This window comes from Genypterus blacodes, unplaced genomic scaffold (assembly GCF_046128005.1).
Source record: "Genypterus blacodes isolate CSIRO-AG114 ecotype Tasmania unplaced genomic scaffold, CSIRO-AGI_Gbla_v1 ptg000070l_1, whole genome shotgun sequence".
NCBI classification, from domain to species: domain Eukaryota; kingdom Metazoa; phylum Chordata; class Actinopteri; order Ophidiiformes; family Ophidiidae; genus Genypterus; species Genypterus blacodes.
The window spans coordinates 5,522,611-5,539,803 of NW_027466880.1; the positions used below are offsets into that span (position 1 = coordinate 5,522,611).

Sequence of the window (17,193 nt, forward strand, 5' to 3'; positions counted from 1 at the left end):
TCTGAATACTACAGACAAAAAGCTCACTTCAACCAACCTCCAATCAACTTTGAACAAGAAGGTATAATCACAGGTAAAATCTGTTAGGATCTATTGTGTTTGGTAGTTGTAGTTTTAACTCAGTAATGGAAGAGTGTTTCCACAAACATTGTCCATAGATTCCTAAAGTAAATGATTTAATAATAGTAACAGTAACAAGAGTTAAATAATGTTGCTGCTCTTTTATATTAAAAAACCTAATGGACTGATAAGGTTTGAGCTCAGAGAAATCCACCAGATTTCCGTCACGGTATCTAAAACAAAAATCACAACTAAAACAAAAGCCAGATGACAAACAGCTGTATGGGTATGTAGTATCTCATTAATAACAGCTTTCTACCATCACTGCATTTCCTCCAGATTTAAACTCAGTGGGTTATGAATATGTCAATCATCTCACACACACACATGGTACCACATGGTCTATTAGAGTATGTTACAGACATATAACAAGTTGCTTCTAAGGTCACTTCTATAATCATAAAAGGTTTACCATTTTCACTTGTAGTTTCAACACACTTCACCTTTGGGTGTGGCCCAGCCCAGGTATCACTTCCTGCTTTGTGAATACAGTTAAGTGGAGGCAGAATGCAGACAGTGTTTGTTGGGGAGGTGAATGTACACACAGATCTTGAAACGTGTTGGCATTAAACCTTCCTCTCTCAATCACATTAATGTACAGCAAAGCTGTTGTGGCTGTTCAGTGCACCGCATACACTGTAGCCATGGCAACATGCAGATGCAAAAGGATATCTAAGCGGAAAAACCCAATTCTTGTGTCTGTCTGTGAACTGAAGGCTCTACAGAGCAGACATCCAAGTATGTCAGAACCTTTGTAAATATCCAATCCATAACTGAGAACATTTCTATATGTTACTGTAGCGGATTGACACATAGCCTACATATAAAGTTGTACATAAATAGACACCCCCATTTCTTCACAAATGTCCAACTATTCTAAAAATATTCCAGTCTTTTCGCGCAGTATGTCACCAGATGGGACCTACACATTGTCGTAGATCATTTTGGAAAACTTGCTTTAAGCTCTAGTCATGCACAGCTTACTCTCTAATAAAGTTGTTTCTAACTGACCTGTTAATTAATATTTTATTAATTCAAAATTGGGAATTGAAAAATGTATAATGGAAACACTCTCATAACATCTAAAATATCATACATCAATTTCAATTAAGACGTAGTTCATAAAACTAATGAAAACAGACTTTTTTGAATTAGAGATTACATTCATTTCAGGGTTGGGGGTGACAGATGTTTACAGATGCATGCCAGGTTTTTTGTAAAGCAAATACATTTCCTGTTCTTGAGTTGGATTGTTTTCACCTTTTGTATTGTCTGCAGCTGGTTACCGTTGTGATCAGTTCCATGTGTATTTAGTCAGCATCTCACCCTCACTTCTTTGTTGGTTTGGCCTGTTTCTGTCCTGGTTTTGTTACATACTTCTTGTTGCTCAAATTCCTGTACCGGTGTAGTACTTCCTCCCTGTTTTCGATTTGTCTTTGAAGTCGATGTTCTGGTTTCTATCCTGGCTTGTCCCCGTGATCCGTGTTCTGTTGTCTCCGTGAGCTTTGCTCCTTTGGTTCCAGCATGTTTTTTTTCTGTGTGATACTCAGTGTTACTCTCTGTGTAAGTCTGCCTTTGTGTTCTGTGTACTGTGTACTGGTTTCTCTCATTTAGTCAAGGTTTAGGGCCTCATCCCTAGCTCTAGATCAAGCTATTTGTCCACTGTCCTTAGCTAGATCCTTGACATCTGATGGAACTGAATCAGAGAAAAAAAAGCTACAACAGATGCTTTGCAACAGCCGCTGCCAGAATTTATCAAGAGGATACTTGTGACAACCTATGCATAAATGTAATGCTCCAAATATAAAGTGTATGTCTGAGAAAGGAGCAGTGTAATTGTCTACATTTCTCATGGTCTGCTTCTTACTAAAGAACGGGCAGACTAATTTGTGTGAAGCGAGTGATTGCAAATGTTTGCAAATTGAAACATCAAAAATGAACATCAGCTATGGTCACAGTAAAAAATTAAAAACTGCTTCTCATTTGGGTCAACAGTGTAAACAATAACAATGGCTATATTTGATTTGCTGGCAGTGAACAATTGTCAGAAGTGCTTGTATTAATATTCTGATGGATGCTATCTGCATATAAATGTAATTCGAGTAAGGTTTGATATGGAGAGGAGAGTCTAAACTCAAACATCACAGTGTTGTTGTTTTTTTTGTCATTTTTGTTTTAATGTCCAAAACCCTCTGCAGATTTCTAAACTCTCCTTCCTAACCTTCAGTGTTAAGTCTTCTATATATTATATATATCCTGAGCTAAATCATACAGATAACTTGAATCAGGCAATGCTGTGGAGGTTTCTTTGAGCTGGTGAGGGCACAAACAAACCTCTCAGTGTTGTGAGTTGGGGGAGGAGTTTAAGTCTTCTTAGCTTGCTCTTGCCTCCATGTTACTTGCCTCTGAGAGCTCTTTGTGCCTTTGTTGTATGGGTTTAAGTGTTCGAACCAGCAAAGGGTATTTATCCCGGACTGTCTTCATTGATCATCTGTCCAGTGATTGGTCAGAAAGATCCCCGATGAAACTTGACAGCACCCAGAGCTAGAGCTGCAGAGAGACAGAGGTCACTGTGAGTACTGATATGCACTCTTCCTGACCCTTTATTTAAGATATGAAGAAAAAAAACTTTATAGCCCCAGTGACCCTCAGGTTTCTAAGCTGAGTCCCTATGGACTGCCGCCCGACTACTACGACATGATGTGTACCTGCAGACTTACTGTGTAGAGTAGAGACACACTCTAATTCTGGAAACATCTTTTTCCCACTATTTATAGTATATGTAGTTGTTTTATGTGCAAATCCCCTTTCTGTCTGTCTATATACCAGGGGTGGCTAACCAGTCCAGCTCAAAGAGCCACAACAAAACCTAACGCCATTTTGAAGAGCCGCACTGTTACCAGACCATCAATGGCATGAAATGGCTCAATATAAAATAGAGCCATAGAGAAGAGGTGACAGAGAATAAATCAAAATACAGGAGAGCAAGGTGGTGGTCAAAAACCTCTCTCTCTCTCGAAAAACAAACAAACAAACAAAACCCTGACAACACATAAGTGATGGGAATAGAACCAGAATCAAAAGACAATTGTTTGAGATCGTTTGTGTTGTGAGAATACAAAGATAACAATTAACCCACACGGCTAGAGTACTTAAAGATGAACTAATAAAGACTGTTCAAACTATAAACAAAATGCACAGCGTGCCAGCAAGGCACAACGAGGAGCTGCCCAGTGACCGGCCCAACCCGTACCGTAATAAGCGTTAACAGCACCAGCATGACACAGCCTATAGGGGAGACAAAGAGACAATAGCGCAGCTAAAACGTCTGCTGTTCATCCTCATGTTTGGATTTAGGTTTTACGCTTTCCTGCCTCCATGGCGATTCTGTCAGTAGCTAATGCTAGTCTGGCAAGTTACACTCTGAGACTACATGCGAACATTAGAATGTTTCATGTTTGAAACATGTTATGAACATTTACGTTACTGTTAACCTTTTCCTGTTCGGCTCCTAACCCACACACACACACCGAGACGCGATACCTGCGTCTCTCTTCTTAAAGGAGGTACGCTTTATTGAAATCGGACAGCTTTTTGTCTGTATTGCCTAATATAGGCATATGCATTTTAGGCATATTTTACAATATGAAAAGTCAGTACACCAAGATAAAAATCTGTGAGCACTAGAGCTGGAGCCAAGCCGCACATCAGTCGGCAAAGAGCCGCATGCATTTATCCATACATCATGTATACACCTAAATGCAATTGAAATTGGCAGTGTGCTGCCTCAATGGGAAAAACCTAATACTGTGATTACGTAACATGTCATGCATAGAGAATGGTGAACAGTATTGATTCTGTGCATGTATATATAAGTATATACTAGGATATTAAATAGTATATCACACATATATAATAAATATTTCAAGTAGCGGCATAAACATTCTGCTGCTGCAATGGGGGTGGAGGATGGTGGAAGCAAAGGAAGAGAGACAAACAGTGATTGCTGGACATGGTGTGACACACTCACCTTGGCAGGCTCACACTTTCATGATGTGGGCAGAGTTGGGGAAGTCGGCAGAGGAAGAAGCAGGTGCCAGGCTCTTCAGTGAGGTCAGGGGACTTGGGGTGCACTGGGCTGGAAGGACATAAGGGAGAGAAGTGGAAGGAAAATGGAAAACAAATAACGACTCAAAAGGAAGAGGTAAGATGAGGTAAGCAGCCAGTGCATTCACAACACCCACATAAAAGTGGCCATACTGCTTTCCCATCTTTTTGTTTTAATATATATGTATTTTTTATTAAAGAGATCATTTGACATGACAATGAGCATACAGTTATGTGACATTTTTGAGATTGTTTTGTGATACAGCATGAGGTGGGATCAGTGAATGGAGGGAGTGGGCTGAGGATAGGGTAAGTGATGAGGAACAGTGTGGATAGTCTCTCACCGGAGAGAAGGCGGCTGCGGCGGGACGCTTCTGCAGCCAACACACAGGAAATCTCAATGCGTTTTTCCTGTTCTTGCAACTGCTGCTGTGCGCTGACTGGACCTCCTCCCTCCACTGGGCCATCTAACAGTGGAACAATGTTCTGCAGACTAAGGCAGGGCAGACAGGAACCAAAAAAACAGATAGAGAGGAGAAATGGATCAGATTCAATGTATGTAATATCTATCCATCCATCCATTTTCTTCACCCGCACACTACACTGTTTCCATAAAAGTTTCAACATTCAAGTAAAGGTGTGAGCCTTTTGTCCACATAGAGGTGAATTTGTCCGTCTGTACCCGTGATTAAAGCTTTGCTGCACTGGCTTCCAGTAAAATCTAGAATAGAATTTACAATCCTCCTGCTCACTTTAAAAGCTCCTAATGGTCAGGCTTAATCTCAACTTAAAGAGCTCATAGTACCATATTACCCCCCTAGAACACTGCACTCCCAGAATGCAGGCATTTTTCTCTACTAAAATCTTATGATATTTTAGTCGCCTAAAACTAAAACAATTTAAAGTAAAACATGACTACCTAACTGCCGAGATCCATTGTCCTAATCACCCTCAACTGATCACACTAATCAAACAAACAAATAATTTGAGACTGCAGTTGCACAAAAGTTTAAAAAGAAAAGAAAGAGAAGAAAGAGAAGAAAGAGCATACTTTGATTTTGCGATGAGGGTCTTGATCCTCTCCACTTTCTTCTGCTTCTCTTTCTGCTCATCAGGGCTCAGAGGAGCATTATTCTCTACATCCAGATGATGCTCAGGAGTCATAACCTTATCAGTGGCCATCTGCTACAGCAAAAAGAAACAAAGGTAACAGTTGGAGGGGTCCACAGCTTGAATACTTCCATGAATGAGGAGTGAAAATGGTTCTGTTGCGTTAATGCTTGTGATAGCTTAAGAGTTAATATGGTAAAAAGACAAACTCAATGCATAATTAAATGTTCTTTAACACATGGCTGTTATCTATTTACATGTCAAACAAAAAAAAGGACTTCTTTCAAATCAAGCTCTGATGTGTATCACCATTAATAAGAGCTGGCATACTTCCGACCACCTTTGTGTGACTGAGTATTGTACTCCTTACTCCCTGTGCTGATGCAGTTTTGTAATTTAAGCTGTTTGGCAAGGTGAAGTCAGATTCCTCAGAAAAGGGCAGTGAAGGTGACATGGCAGGGTTGGGCGTTGCCATTTTATACTGTATGTACCCAACCTCTGTATGTGTGTGAACAACATACATGGAAAATGACAAACAATGTAATCATATTTAACCATACAAAACTGATGACATGATGAAGACATGCTGGTCAGTGCTGTGTTGTCACCTCTCTGTTGATGTCAACCTCACTGGGTTCAGCTCGGATCTGTAAGCGCCTCAGACGAGCTATTTCTTCCTGTGGGGACTCCAATCCCTCCCCCCGCACTGCTGCCTCCAAGTCTTTTATGTCCACCTCATGAGCCGTCAGCCGCCTACGAATCTTCACACAAACAAACACACACACACACACACACACACACACACACACACACACACACACACACACACACACACACACACACACACACACACACACACACACTCACACACACACACACACACACACACACACACACACACACACACACACACACAGACAGTCAGACACACGTACAGCAACCACACATACACTAGCTGGAACATTTTGTCAAGTAAGTAAGGTCTGGATTCAAAACTCTGCTCTGTGACAACCTGGATAGGACTTAGACATGAATTCATCAGACAACAGTCAGGTTGAGGTTAAAAACGTGTATGTCAGGTGGAACTGGACTGCACTCTTGGCCTACATGTTCAAGTCGTGTTCAACACTACAGGCCTGATTCAAGCTGTAACACACAGATTCAAAAATCACTAAAAAAACGTCTGTGGGAAAATATTTGATTGAAAATTAGTGGTTGACTGAGCTAACAGAGGACAATACACACTTTTAAACACAAATTGTTCACCATATGGTGAGTATGGTGGTTTGTAATTTTAGTTTTTAGTTTTTAATATGTTTGTCATTCAGGCCTTAGTCATATATTTCACCATTTACATATAATTCTCCAACAATACGCAGGCTATAATCTTTATACAGCCTGATTGGTGGTAACACACTGAAATGTTCATATTACATAATCTGACTTTGACATGTGATATGAGTTTATTCCTCCAGGCCTGTTTTTATTAGTGAAAACCTTCATCTTGTTTTGTTCCCTGAATTAGAGTTGGATGTTATCTCAAAGAATGCGGTTCCTTCCTTTACTTGTCATTCATTTTGGAATGATTTTTATTCATTTATGATATAAAACTTTGAAATTGTTTCTCTGTCAGGCTGGTTTAAGATACCTAGCAGCTGATATTAAACATGTTGGTTTATTACTGTGGTGTTCTATCCTGGCCAATATCAGCACTCACCACTTTGTAATTGGCTGCAGTCTGGCCACTGGACAGGTTTAAACTCCTCCTTTTATCCCTCACAGAGTTGCTCTGGTTACGGCGGATTCGCTCATTCTGCTCCTCCACACTCATCTTCGACTTCATCTCTGCAGGAAACACAGCACTCTTCGGACGCTCCTTTGAGGAAGAAGTGACACGTAAACGTGTTTCAAATGTTTAAAAAGTTTGAAAAGGTGTATGTGTATATAGGAGAGAGCAAAATGGGTCATCTTTTACACCTAATGACTTAATTTATCCTGTATCCTATACAGTATTTAACACTGTTCCAAGCTTGTGTCAGAGCGACCTTGGGGCGTGCAGGCAGATGTTGACATATGCAGTGATATTAATATTGGTGGCCATTGGTATTGATTTGGAGCCGCGTGCTGCAGTCACACACACGCACACACACGCACGCACACACACACACAGACACACACACACACACACACACACACACACAGCTGTGTGGCGGTGGGCTTACCGATCACCATAAGTCAGGGACAGAACGTAATCGATACACGCGTTCCCGTCAACACACCCTTTACTGGGCACAACGCGTAGGCTGCGCCCTGAAAGCAAATGCAGTCGGCGCATTGTGCCCTCCTAACTTCCTCCAGCAATCACATTGATGCTCCCTAATTACCCGCCGCTGCCTTACTGTCTTCCTCCGCCTGCTTATACCGCTTTGCCTCGCCTAAGTGCTTGCAGACATGTAATGCCAGCAGCTACATTCCATGTGAATGTAGTGGGAGTGATTGCATCCAGTCACTATGCCTGACATAAAGTAGAATGCTAACCTCCTGATTTGTCTCTTTCCACACTCCAGTCCAGTAGTCATATCTTGGTCATATCTTGGTCTTTGATAGGTCGAATAGCGCAAGCAAGATACCAATCAAGAGCTTAGAAGCTCTACTATTGGATTTAACCACCACAATCAAATTGGTGTAGGTGGGACAGAGTAATATTCACACAAAGTAATTCATCAGTTTTTCAGTTTGTCAGCTATGGCAGTTGCTGCTGGCGTCTACAATAAGGTGTATCTTGCAGCCTGCTGGTACCTTTTTCGGTCACTGACTCCACTGGCGCAACATTGCTCAGATGTTAACCATTGCCAGGCAATGGTTAACATCTGACCAATGTTGCGCCAGTGGCTGTGATGTCATCCTTGTTTTAAAAGCTGTAGCAACTTTGACTTCTTTCTCTCCGTGCTGGCTGAAGCAGATAGGGGACAAGATCCTCTCTCCCTGCAGACCAACCGAAGCAGAAAGGGGACAAGATCCTTTGCCCTGGACTTTCCAGTCCAGTGAACACAGAACCTCAAAGACCTATACATCCGTTTGCTTTCATCTTTTTGTCTGATCATGACTCAAATTGTGGATCAAGAAGAGAGTGGTTCTCCTCTTTTCCTCCACATCACGAAGATAACTCTCCAGTTCCTTCAGGGCCAGGACTGAAGACTTTGAGCAAAGCTCACCAAAACGGAACAAACCATCGACACATGGACCCGTCAGCACAGCGCAGCCAGCAACCTGATTCGAAGCTACAGTAAATCACAAAACGGACGTGATTCTATTAAGTTAGGCTTTGATGTCTGGGCAGATTAAGATCTAGAATTAGATAAATAAATTGTATGGAATACTGTGTTTTTTATGATTAGTACTTCTGCTACTGTGTTCTTTAAGTTTTCTGAAAGTGCTTATCAGCACAGATATTGCATGCTGCATGCTCTCGCTCTCTCTCTCTCTCTCTCTCTCTCTCTCTCTCTCTCACTCTCTTCCTCTTGGGTAATAACCCCCCAGGGTGCTGGTGGTGATTAGACACACACTCACTCACTGGTCAGCCTTCCTTGACCTGGAACTGAATTTGCCATTTTGGCTGTAACGCTTAGCAGTTTAGGACTGCGCCCTCGGGGGCCGGTCAGATACTCTGCACCCACACACACATGCTCGCACACATACATGTAAGAGCTGTGTCAGCCATTTTTTTTCGCCACTGTTCTAAGAGCTGTAACCACCATCTTGGTTTTATCCAGTTGCCATTCAGGACCTCCCACTCGTGGGTGTGTCAGCCGCTTCCTCTACATGTCACACACACACATACATTCACACACACACAACTTTCTGTTATTGCTTGTACTATACTGGTTTATTATATTCATATAATAAATAAGACATATTTAGTGTCTGGTTTTGTTTCTTTTGAATGTTGTTTCACTTTGTTCTGAAAATCCTCTATGTTGACATTTTGTGAGTAAAACAATTAGACACTCAAGATAAAATCAAGCTTGGGCTGACCTACCATAGAAATTCTGTTAGGTATTCTGCCATTCTGGCGGGATGGTGCAACAGAGCTTCTATGTGGACCATCAATGGGTGACTTGGTCCGAGGAGGAACGATGCCAACTAGTACAACAAATAAGTGCAGATGGTGGGAAAGAACATTACAGTTAAAGCTATGTACTATGTACTATCACTACACTATCAGCATTACTTTAATGCAGTGGTTCCCAAACTTATTCTGCAGGGTCCCCCTTTTATAGATCAGTCAGACGATATAAAACCATACTGATCGTTCTGACAGGGGGGCAAACGATATAAAACAATACGGGTCGGCTGATCGGTCTCACGGGGGCAGAGACGATATTAAAACAATACGGGTCGGCTGATCGTTCTTATCGCCTTCATTTACCTGAGGCGGTACTTATTCATATCGCTCCTCTTCCAATCCTGCGCCCCCCCCTGCAATAGCTTTGGGAAAATTTAATGAATGTGAATATGGCATTTTAAAACAATGAATGGAAGTTTTGGTGTTTGTACCTTTATTCACATTGGATTGCCTTTCCTGGATGTGCTCCTGCAAATCAATGTTCTTCTGCTCCCCAAACCTGGACTGCAGGACAGACAGAAGCTCAACATTAAACATGCGATGGTGTAATATCTAACATGCATCCAAACCTGATGATTACACACACACACACACAGACAGCAGTGGATGTGACAATGAAACAATCGCAGAAATTGATCTGGTTCACTCATATTGGCAGAAGCAACACTTTACCTGCAAAGCAACATTATTAGGAGAATCCTTTATTCACCCCATAGGGGGAAATTCACTTCCTACTACCAAGAAAATATACAAACATGCACAATTGTGTTGTTTCCACTGGCCTACGTTTTGCACAATTTATAGTTGGACTCCCAAATACTGGACCTTGCAACAGAGTGAAAAAACTTTGTGAAGTAGTGGTAATGACATGACAACTAGTGTTCCATTTTGTGCTGACTGTAGAGGAGACATAAATTTGTCTTTAATCAATGGCAACGTCTTTCGTACCAATTGGAAATCAGTCAAGCAAAGGTGCATCTAAAAAAATGGGGGCTGTGCATCAGCAGTCCCGGTGGTGCAAAACAAATTTTTATTTTGTATGTTATTCGGATTATATACCAGAATATTGGGGCAATGACTTATAGTTCAACTTTCTTAACAGTTCAGGTTACACTGACAAGATATATTTTTTTGAGAAATGGTCTTAGTAGAACATGATGTATAATCTAACAGATGGCATTTCTCCCATTGAAGTTCAAGCATCCGGATTGTGAGAAATCATGACATATTTGAGTGTAAATGATTAAAGCAAGCTTTACTCGCGCAACATCATTTCATGGAAACATTGCCAATTACCCTTTGAACTTTGTCAACGTTTTAGAAATTGTGCAAAAATTGAAAGGCTATAAATGGCTACTGAGAGGTTGAGGAAGGAAAGAATGTGGGTACAACGAATGTGAGAGAGAACATCATCACAATAGTCACATCAATACTCACATCAGTAAAGAAAAGTTTTACATATTCTTCATAGAAACATGTTTTAGCTCCTTCACAGGCAGCAGCTGACAAACATTTTAGTGTCAGAGGTTTCTAGAAGGACCAAAGACCCAGTGCACGTAGAAGGTGCACTGGGAAGCACTGGAGGTCACCAAAAAGCTGAGGCATCGACACAGGCACAGATGATGATAGGAAGCAGTGGGTGGAGTGCTTCAGCAGATTGTCTGCTGAAGGGGTCTGGTTATGCTTTTGGATGTTGGAGGGGATGAAAGGTTGTGGGGAGAGGTGGATAATGTTGTTTTCTTTGGACATAAAGACTGGAGGAAGCACAAACACCCAAATACCTTTCTGATGTAAGACTCTTCAGCATCAAGGTAATCATCATCAATGGCCAGGCTTTGTAGCCAGGTGGTGCTGTCCAAAGGCAGGGGAGGAATGGAAGGAGGGGAAGTGGGGGATGGCTCCCGCGGGAAATAGGACTTGGGTAAGGGAGGCCTTGGGGGAACATTTTCCTAAATGACCAAGCAGTCAGGTATGATGAAGGAAGGAGAGAAAAAAACAGAGGAGGGAGGGGAAGTAGGGAAAGAGATAGTGCTGTACATCAGAAGTGACAAGAATCCAGTGCATTTCAGAAAAGAGTCATGTGATTGATTCTATGAAATGGTATCTTGTTCTTGTGGTGGTGTTCAGTAAAGTTCAGTTGTTCATCTCAAAAGTCTTATTATAGATTTACTACAGTATGTATCATTCTGTACAAATGTGTACACAACTAGGGTACGGCTGGTTTTGAATGACATCAATATGTCACTAATTGCTTATTCTATGCCACATGTCACAGACAGCAATACATATTTAAGAGGGAGCTTAAACCCAGTCCTTTGTCGTTGACAAACATCCTAATTAGGGCTGCACCGAACGATTATTTTGTAAATGATTAATCTACAGATTATAATTTCGATAAATCGATTAATCAATAGATTATATTTATTACGCAATATAACAATTATTTCCCCTAAAATAAATATCAAACTTATCACATAAATATTTAGATATTTTCTTCAACTTTCTTCTCTTGAAAAAAAACAAGTGTAACAAAGATTTGCAAAGCATTATTCCACAAATAGCCACCTTTTGACTGATAATATCCGTTTTACAATCCAACATATTGCTTATTCAATTCAAGTAAAAGTGATCGAGCGCAATCTGCATTCAACAACAAAAATACATGAGACGCAGGTCAGTTTGCTCCACGATCAGCCGGTCTGACAGCGGGGGGAGATGCAGGTCAGTTTACGCTTCTGCACGTCAGCCGGTAAAGACCCACCTGCGGCTCGCGAGTCGCACGTCAGCCGCGTGTTCGCCACCCCTGTCCGAGTGTATCATGCTTGGTGGACGGGGACACAAGTATTCTCCGGTTGCGTGCATGCTTCCACCTGGTGCAGCCATCTTACGTCATTATGACGCGTCACCCCACCCCTAATCCTAATGATGATATAGTTTCTGCTTTTCACTTTTATTAGGCTCTTATTTTATCTTAATGCCCTTTATTGCTTTGCACTATCCACTTTGCTGCTCTAACAATGTGAATTTCCCCGTTGTGGGACGGATAAAGGATTATCTTAACTTAAATCATCACTGTCTCAAACTGATGACCTTGGTCACTTTGTAGGTCCTTTGTAGGGCCTTGCACCAGAACATAGTCCTCAAACTGACTTTGGGCCACAGCCTGTGCAGTTTGATTGGGCAATTCATTCATGTTGACAAAGTGGAATAGTCCTCTACCACCAGCACATATCTATTCCCTTTACTGGTTGTGGGAAGTTCCATTCAGCAGCAACCCTTTCCAGGAGACGACCTGCCAGGAGATCCCCAATAGGAGCCCTCTGCTTGGGAACTGTGTTTGATATACCTCAGACCATTTCCTGATGTCTCTCAATATAAACGGCCAGTAGCAGGATTATTGGGCCTTTTCCCACACAAGCTCTGTTGAGAAATGAGCAGCTGCGGTCCCCCTATGGCACTGGTTTAGGCAGTAGAGCAGGGGTAGCCAACACGTTGCTTGCGATACCAGTAACCATCTGACCTGGTTCTGAGTAGCTTGCTAAAGGTTCAAAGAATACGTACATTTGACAACACAACGTCACTTGGTAAAGCTGTTAAAATTTCTATCCAATCAAATTCACAAACATTCCACCTCATCTCACTAACATCAGAACGGACTGAATGCATGTGAAGTACAGATGATATGGGAACTACAGGGAATTCCCTGAATTACAGAGAATGTGAAGAGAAATTGTGACATGTGGACAGACATAAAATGTGACATATGAAAGGTGAAGTATTGGTTCAATATTAAAATAAGTAACTAATAATATAAAGAAAATAATAACATTGTTTTGTTTTCTGTGAGATGAATATGATGTGAATTTATTAGTGAGAGCTTGACACTGAGAATGTCTACAGAAAAAAACAAGCTTATGTTGCTGCATTGAAGCGTTGGATATCAACATTTTGTAAATGTTCACACAAAAGACTCTCTTTTAGCTGGTTTGGGTGGAGAATCAGCCATGTGTATACATGTTACTCTCAGAAACAAAAAGGTTGGAGACCACTACACTAGAGAGAAGAAGATCACCACTTGAACCTCTCTCTCACTGGAGGTTCAGTCTAGTAAAACAGTCCATCCATGACAGCGAAACAGTTGAATTCAGCACGTGTGTCAGGGCTTGGCTCACATAAGCCACCACTCTTTCCAGGCTTTGCACCTCTTGCGCTAACATGGCTCCCACAGCATCTCCCACAGGAAGATTAGGTAAGTACTTGTCTGATGAAGTTAAAGGCCTCATTGCATTCAGTAGTCTATTAAAAAGACACAAAAGTGCTCCATGTTGTAAAAAGCTTTTCACAAATCAGCTGTAATATGAACACAGGCTTTGCAAGGTGTTGCAAGGTTCATTGTTGCGGGTAAATTGCAGGGACCCTTCGATTTATACTGTCATTAAGCAAAAATGTCATTTGACACCACACTGTCCATTTGGCACCTTCCAAACCTCATTGTGTTAACCTTATTTGTGTTTGTTTCCATCAAACTGTATGCTGATCTATGCCATGTGGATATTCAAGATAAGTGATTTTGGCGTGTTTTAAAGCTGTGTCTACATAAACATTTTAATTGAAAGCGTCTTGGCCATATTAGAATGTGGTTTCAGCACAGGGCTCTAAATATGTGTTGTAAACTTGTAGCTGGCAAGTTGTAGGTTGTTGTTAATAGAATAGAGTAGAATAGAAACTTTATCGGGTCAAATCACACATGTGAACACGTCACCATGCGAACTCGGCAATCTGAAATGTGTCTCGCCTGCCCCTCTTACACACACACACACATGCTTTACAGAGGCGTCAGCACAGGGCAGCCATGATACGGCGCATGCGGAGCAGTTTTTTGGGGGTTCGGTGCCTTACTCAAGGGCAAGTGTTCTGGAGGCAAACTGGCCACTCTCCAGCTGCCAGCCCCACTGAGCTACTGCTGCCCCAATGATAATAATGGAATAATGGTCAGGCAATATGAAATGACGTCTGAGAAACAAAGTTATGGCAGTGCTAGCTTTAAGATCAAGCACCTCTAACACGTTAGAGGTTGTCGAAAGATCTAGACTGTAATTTGATGGTGAAAACGGCCCTGCCCTGACTGGGGTCCTGGAAAAGAAGGATAGGTGATTCAGTGACTGAAATGTTTCTATGGCCAGCATTGCGTGATTGATTGTAGTCTGGAAAGACATCTTTCAAGACTTGCTGGTTAGAGGCTTTTGAGGTAAGCCACGTGAGTACCTGCAGGTTGCAAGGGTTTGTGCATCTGAATGCTGATTGCTTAATTTGCTGGGTAGTCAAAAGACCTGACATTGTATTTCTCTTGTCTGCTATATCAGTGGGTAGTTTCCACATTTCAGTTCTGTAGTAAACCTTCTTCTCTGTCCCCACTGTGACAGGGTCTAACCTACCCTCTTACAGGTGTACTGCAGAGTTAAAGATGATTGAGGTAGGACATGTTTATCTGGGAATGGTGATTGATTTGAGTTTTGGTCATAATTACCATGATGGAGATTTTGCTCTGGCTCTCATAGATTTTGGGCAGATAGCACTGTTAGGAGTCAGGTTGGTAAGTGTTAAAATAAGTGACTGTACAGAACCTGGGGCAAGGTTTAGGGCTTGACCTTCTATGCACTTCAGGAAGAGCTGTGAAATCTAAGCAGAGATTTATACGTTTAGCATTGGGGTCAGGGTGGGCCTCTGGCCCGGTGTTTCCAGTGCTTACCTCTGAGCCAAGCTGTTTGGTTGGGGGGGACTGGGAGCCGGGCACTGGGGAAAAGGGACTGAGTGGACTAGTGAGGCTTACTGAACTCAAGGGACTGGCAGGACTATTGGTGCTAAAGGAGCCTGATGCACCACCAGCCTCTGTCAAGAGAAAGAAAGACATAGCATAATGAAAAAGTGTAAGGTTCAATTAACATATGAAAAATACGTCATTGGTTATTTTCAGTCATTTAAGAGCCAATGATAAGTAAATTCCAGCTATGCTGGAAACTGTTTGGCACCCTTCGGTGGTGTCCATTTGGGTTAAATTGACGGGGGACATCAGTCGGATTTGAAAGCATTAAAGAAACTAAAATACCTAAAAAGTTAAGCTAAAAAATATAGGACTCTCAAATGGTTACATTTGACATTCCATGATTTGCCTTGCTGAAATAAAGATTCATTTTAGCTGCTGCTTGGTCCAAACATCACATGAGGCAATCTTTGTGAAGATTCTTGTAAATTGTCGGCTGTGAAAACTTTATAGTTTAAAAAAAACTTCACTGGTGGAATAGTAAAATTGACAGATGTAGAGCAGTTGGGAAAGAAATACATGTAGATTAAAGAGCCTGGTTCTCTTTACAGTTTAAGGTCTCTTTATGGTTTTTCTCTGTCTTTTTTTTTCTCCCCCCCAGTATGTATAAAAGTAATCCGTATATGAAAATGTCTTACACACATGGACCCATCTAACAGAACCGTGACAATGTGGCTTCACTATTATCACTCTGGTGCAGAAGACAATTATTTATCACCGATAACATTATTCACCACTTGGAAAACATGAATGTACAAGTCACTAGCTCAGGTCACTGTTGCCTCACCTCATCATCTCATAACTGCATGCTCATTGTCATGTCAAATGCTTTCTTCAAAAAAAATATTTAATAAATGAAAAAGAAAGAACAAAAGAAATACATACAGTATATACAGGGAACCACTCATGGATATGTAGCTACAGGATATTAGAGTTTAAGTTTCACAGGATAAATCAGTGTGTTACCTCTATGCTTGGCTGTGTTTGTGCCCCTGGATGAGTTATTCTTGTGCAGGCCCTCTAATACGTCCTGGACTCTCCAAAACTCTTTCTGGATGTGCCTATGAACCAGCTCACTCTTCAAAAACACAGCCCAAAAAAGTAGTCAAAGTGTAAATCTAACGGTAAAACAGAAATGTCAGACAGACTAGATACAACAGCTCCTCTCTAACAATGTCAGTAAAACCTCAATATTAAGGCTTCACAACAACAGTGGACAAAATTCATAAAAGTTACAGCCTTAATAGTCAGCTTCAATGTCATGTTAAGGGTGAATACAGTTGCGTGTATGGAAAATGTGGCTCCACCCCCCACTATTGATTTTGATTCAGTTGGCTTGAGGATCACCTGTCCTTTGTAATGGATGGTGGGCTGATTATGCAGTCAAGCATGGTTTACAACATCAAGTTTTTGCTTGAGAAAATTATTTTCTTTGATAAAAAACTTAAAGGCAATTTTGACCAGAAGACAATAAATCCAAGTTTGTTTTGCACTATACTGCAGTTTTTCGCAAAACTATAAATGTTATCTATCGGTCTGTCTGTCTATCCAACCATCTGTTAAAAGTGCATCTCTCATAGTGGAGTCTATATACAGTATGTACTATGTTTTATGTATTCTCCCTTTCTTGGGAGTGTGACCCCTTCTGATCCTGATGATGATGATCATTATGACAGTGATTATGATGATGTGTATTTGTACCTGGCCTCCTGCATTAAGTTGTTCCCACAGATCGCCGTGGATAGCACTGGCTTCGTCCTCCAGCGCTTCAAACTCCATCCGTGTGGTCGTTAAAGCCTGAGAAAAGCACCAGGAAACATGGGCATGAGAAATCCTTCTTAGTCTCTGATATGGTTGGAGGATTAACTGTACCTCATACAAATATTGTTGTTCAGGGTCAATGTTTTAA

At 41.4% G+C, this 17,193-nt stretch overlaps 1 protein-coding gene across 1 annotated transcript in view; it reads right to left on the minus strand.

Annotated features, from left to right (window-relative positions):
* Positions 1 to 1,595: 1,595 nt before the first annotated feature.
* Positions 1,596 to 17,193, minus strand: part of plekha6 (pleckstrin homology domain containing, family A member 6) — a 39,035-nt gene continuing 23,437 nt past the window's right edge. Inside the window, exons 11-22 of the mRNA XM_076156867.1 lie at positions 16,986 to 17,081; positions 16,251 to 16,362; positions 15,213 to 15,352; positions 11,245 to 11,412; positions 9,895 to 9,967; positions 9,377 to 9,480; positions 7,055 to 7,213; positions 5,946 to 6,098; positions 5,279 to 5,412; positions 4,572 to 4,720; positions 4,151 to 4,258; positions 1,596 to 2,670 (exon numbers count right to left, since the gene is read on the minus strand). Of these exons, the coding sequence (XP_076012982.1) occupies positions 4,161 to 4,258; positions 4,572 to 4,720; positions 5,279 to 5,412; positions 5,946 to 6,098; positions 7,055 to 7,213; positions 9,377 to 9,480; positions 9,895 to 9,967; positions 11,245 to 11,412; positions 15,213 to 15,352; positions 16,251 to 16,362; positions 16,986 to 17,081 (1,386 nt within the window). The 3' untranslated portion in view covers positions 1,596 to 2,670; positions 4,151 to 4,160. The remainder of the gene's footprint in view (positions 2,671 to 4,150; positions 4,259 to 4,571; positions 4,721 to 5,278; positions 5,413 to 5,945; positions 6,099 to 7,054; positions 7,214 to 9,376; positions 9,481 to 9,894; positions 9,968 to 11,244; positions 11,413 to 15,212; positions 15,353 to 16,250; positions 16,363 to 16,985; positions 17,082 to 17,193) is intronic.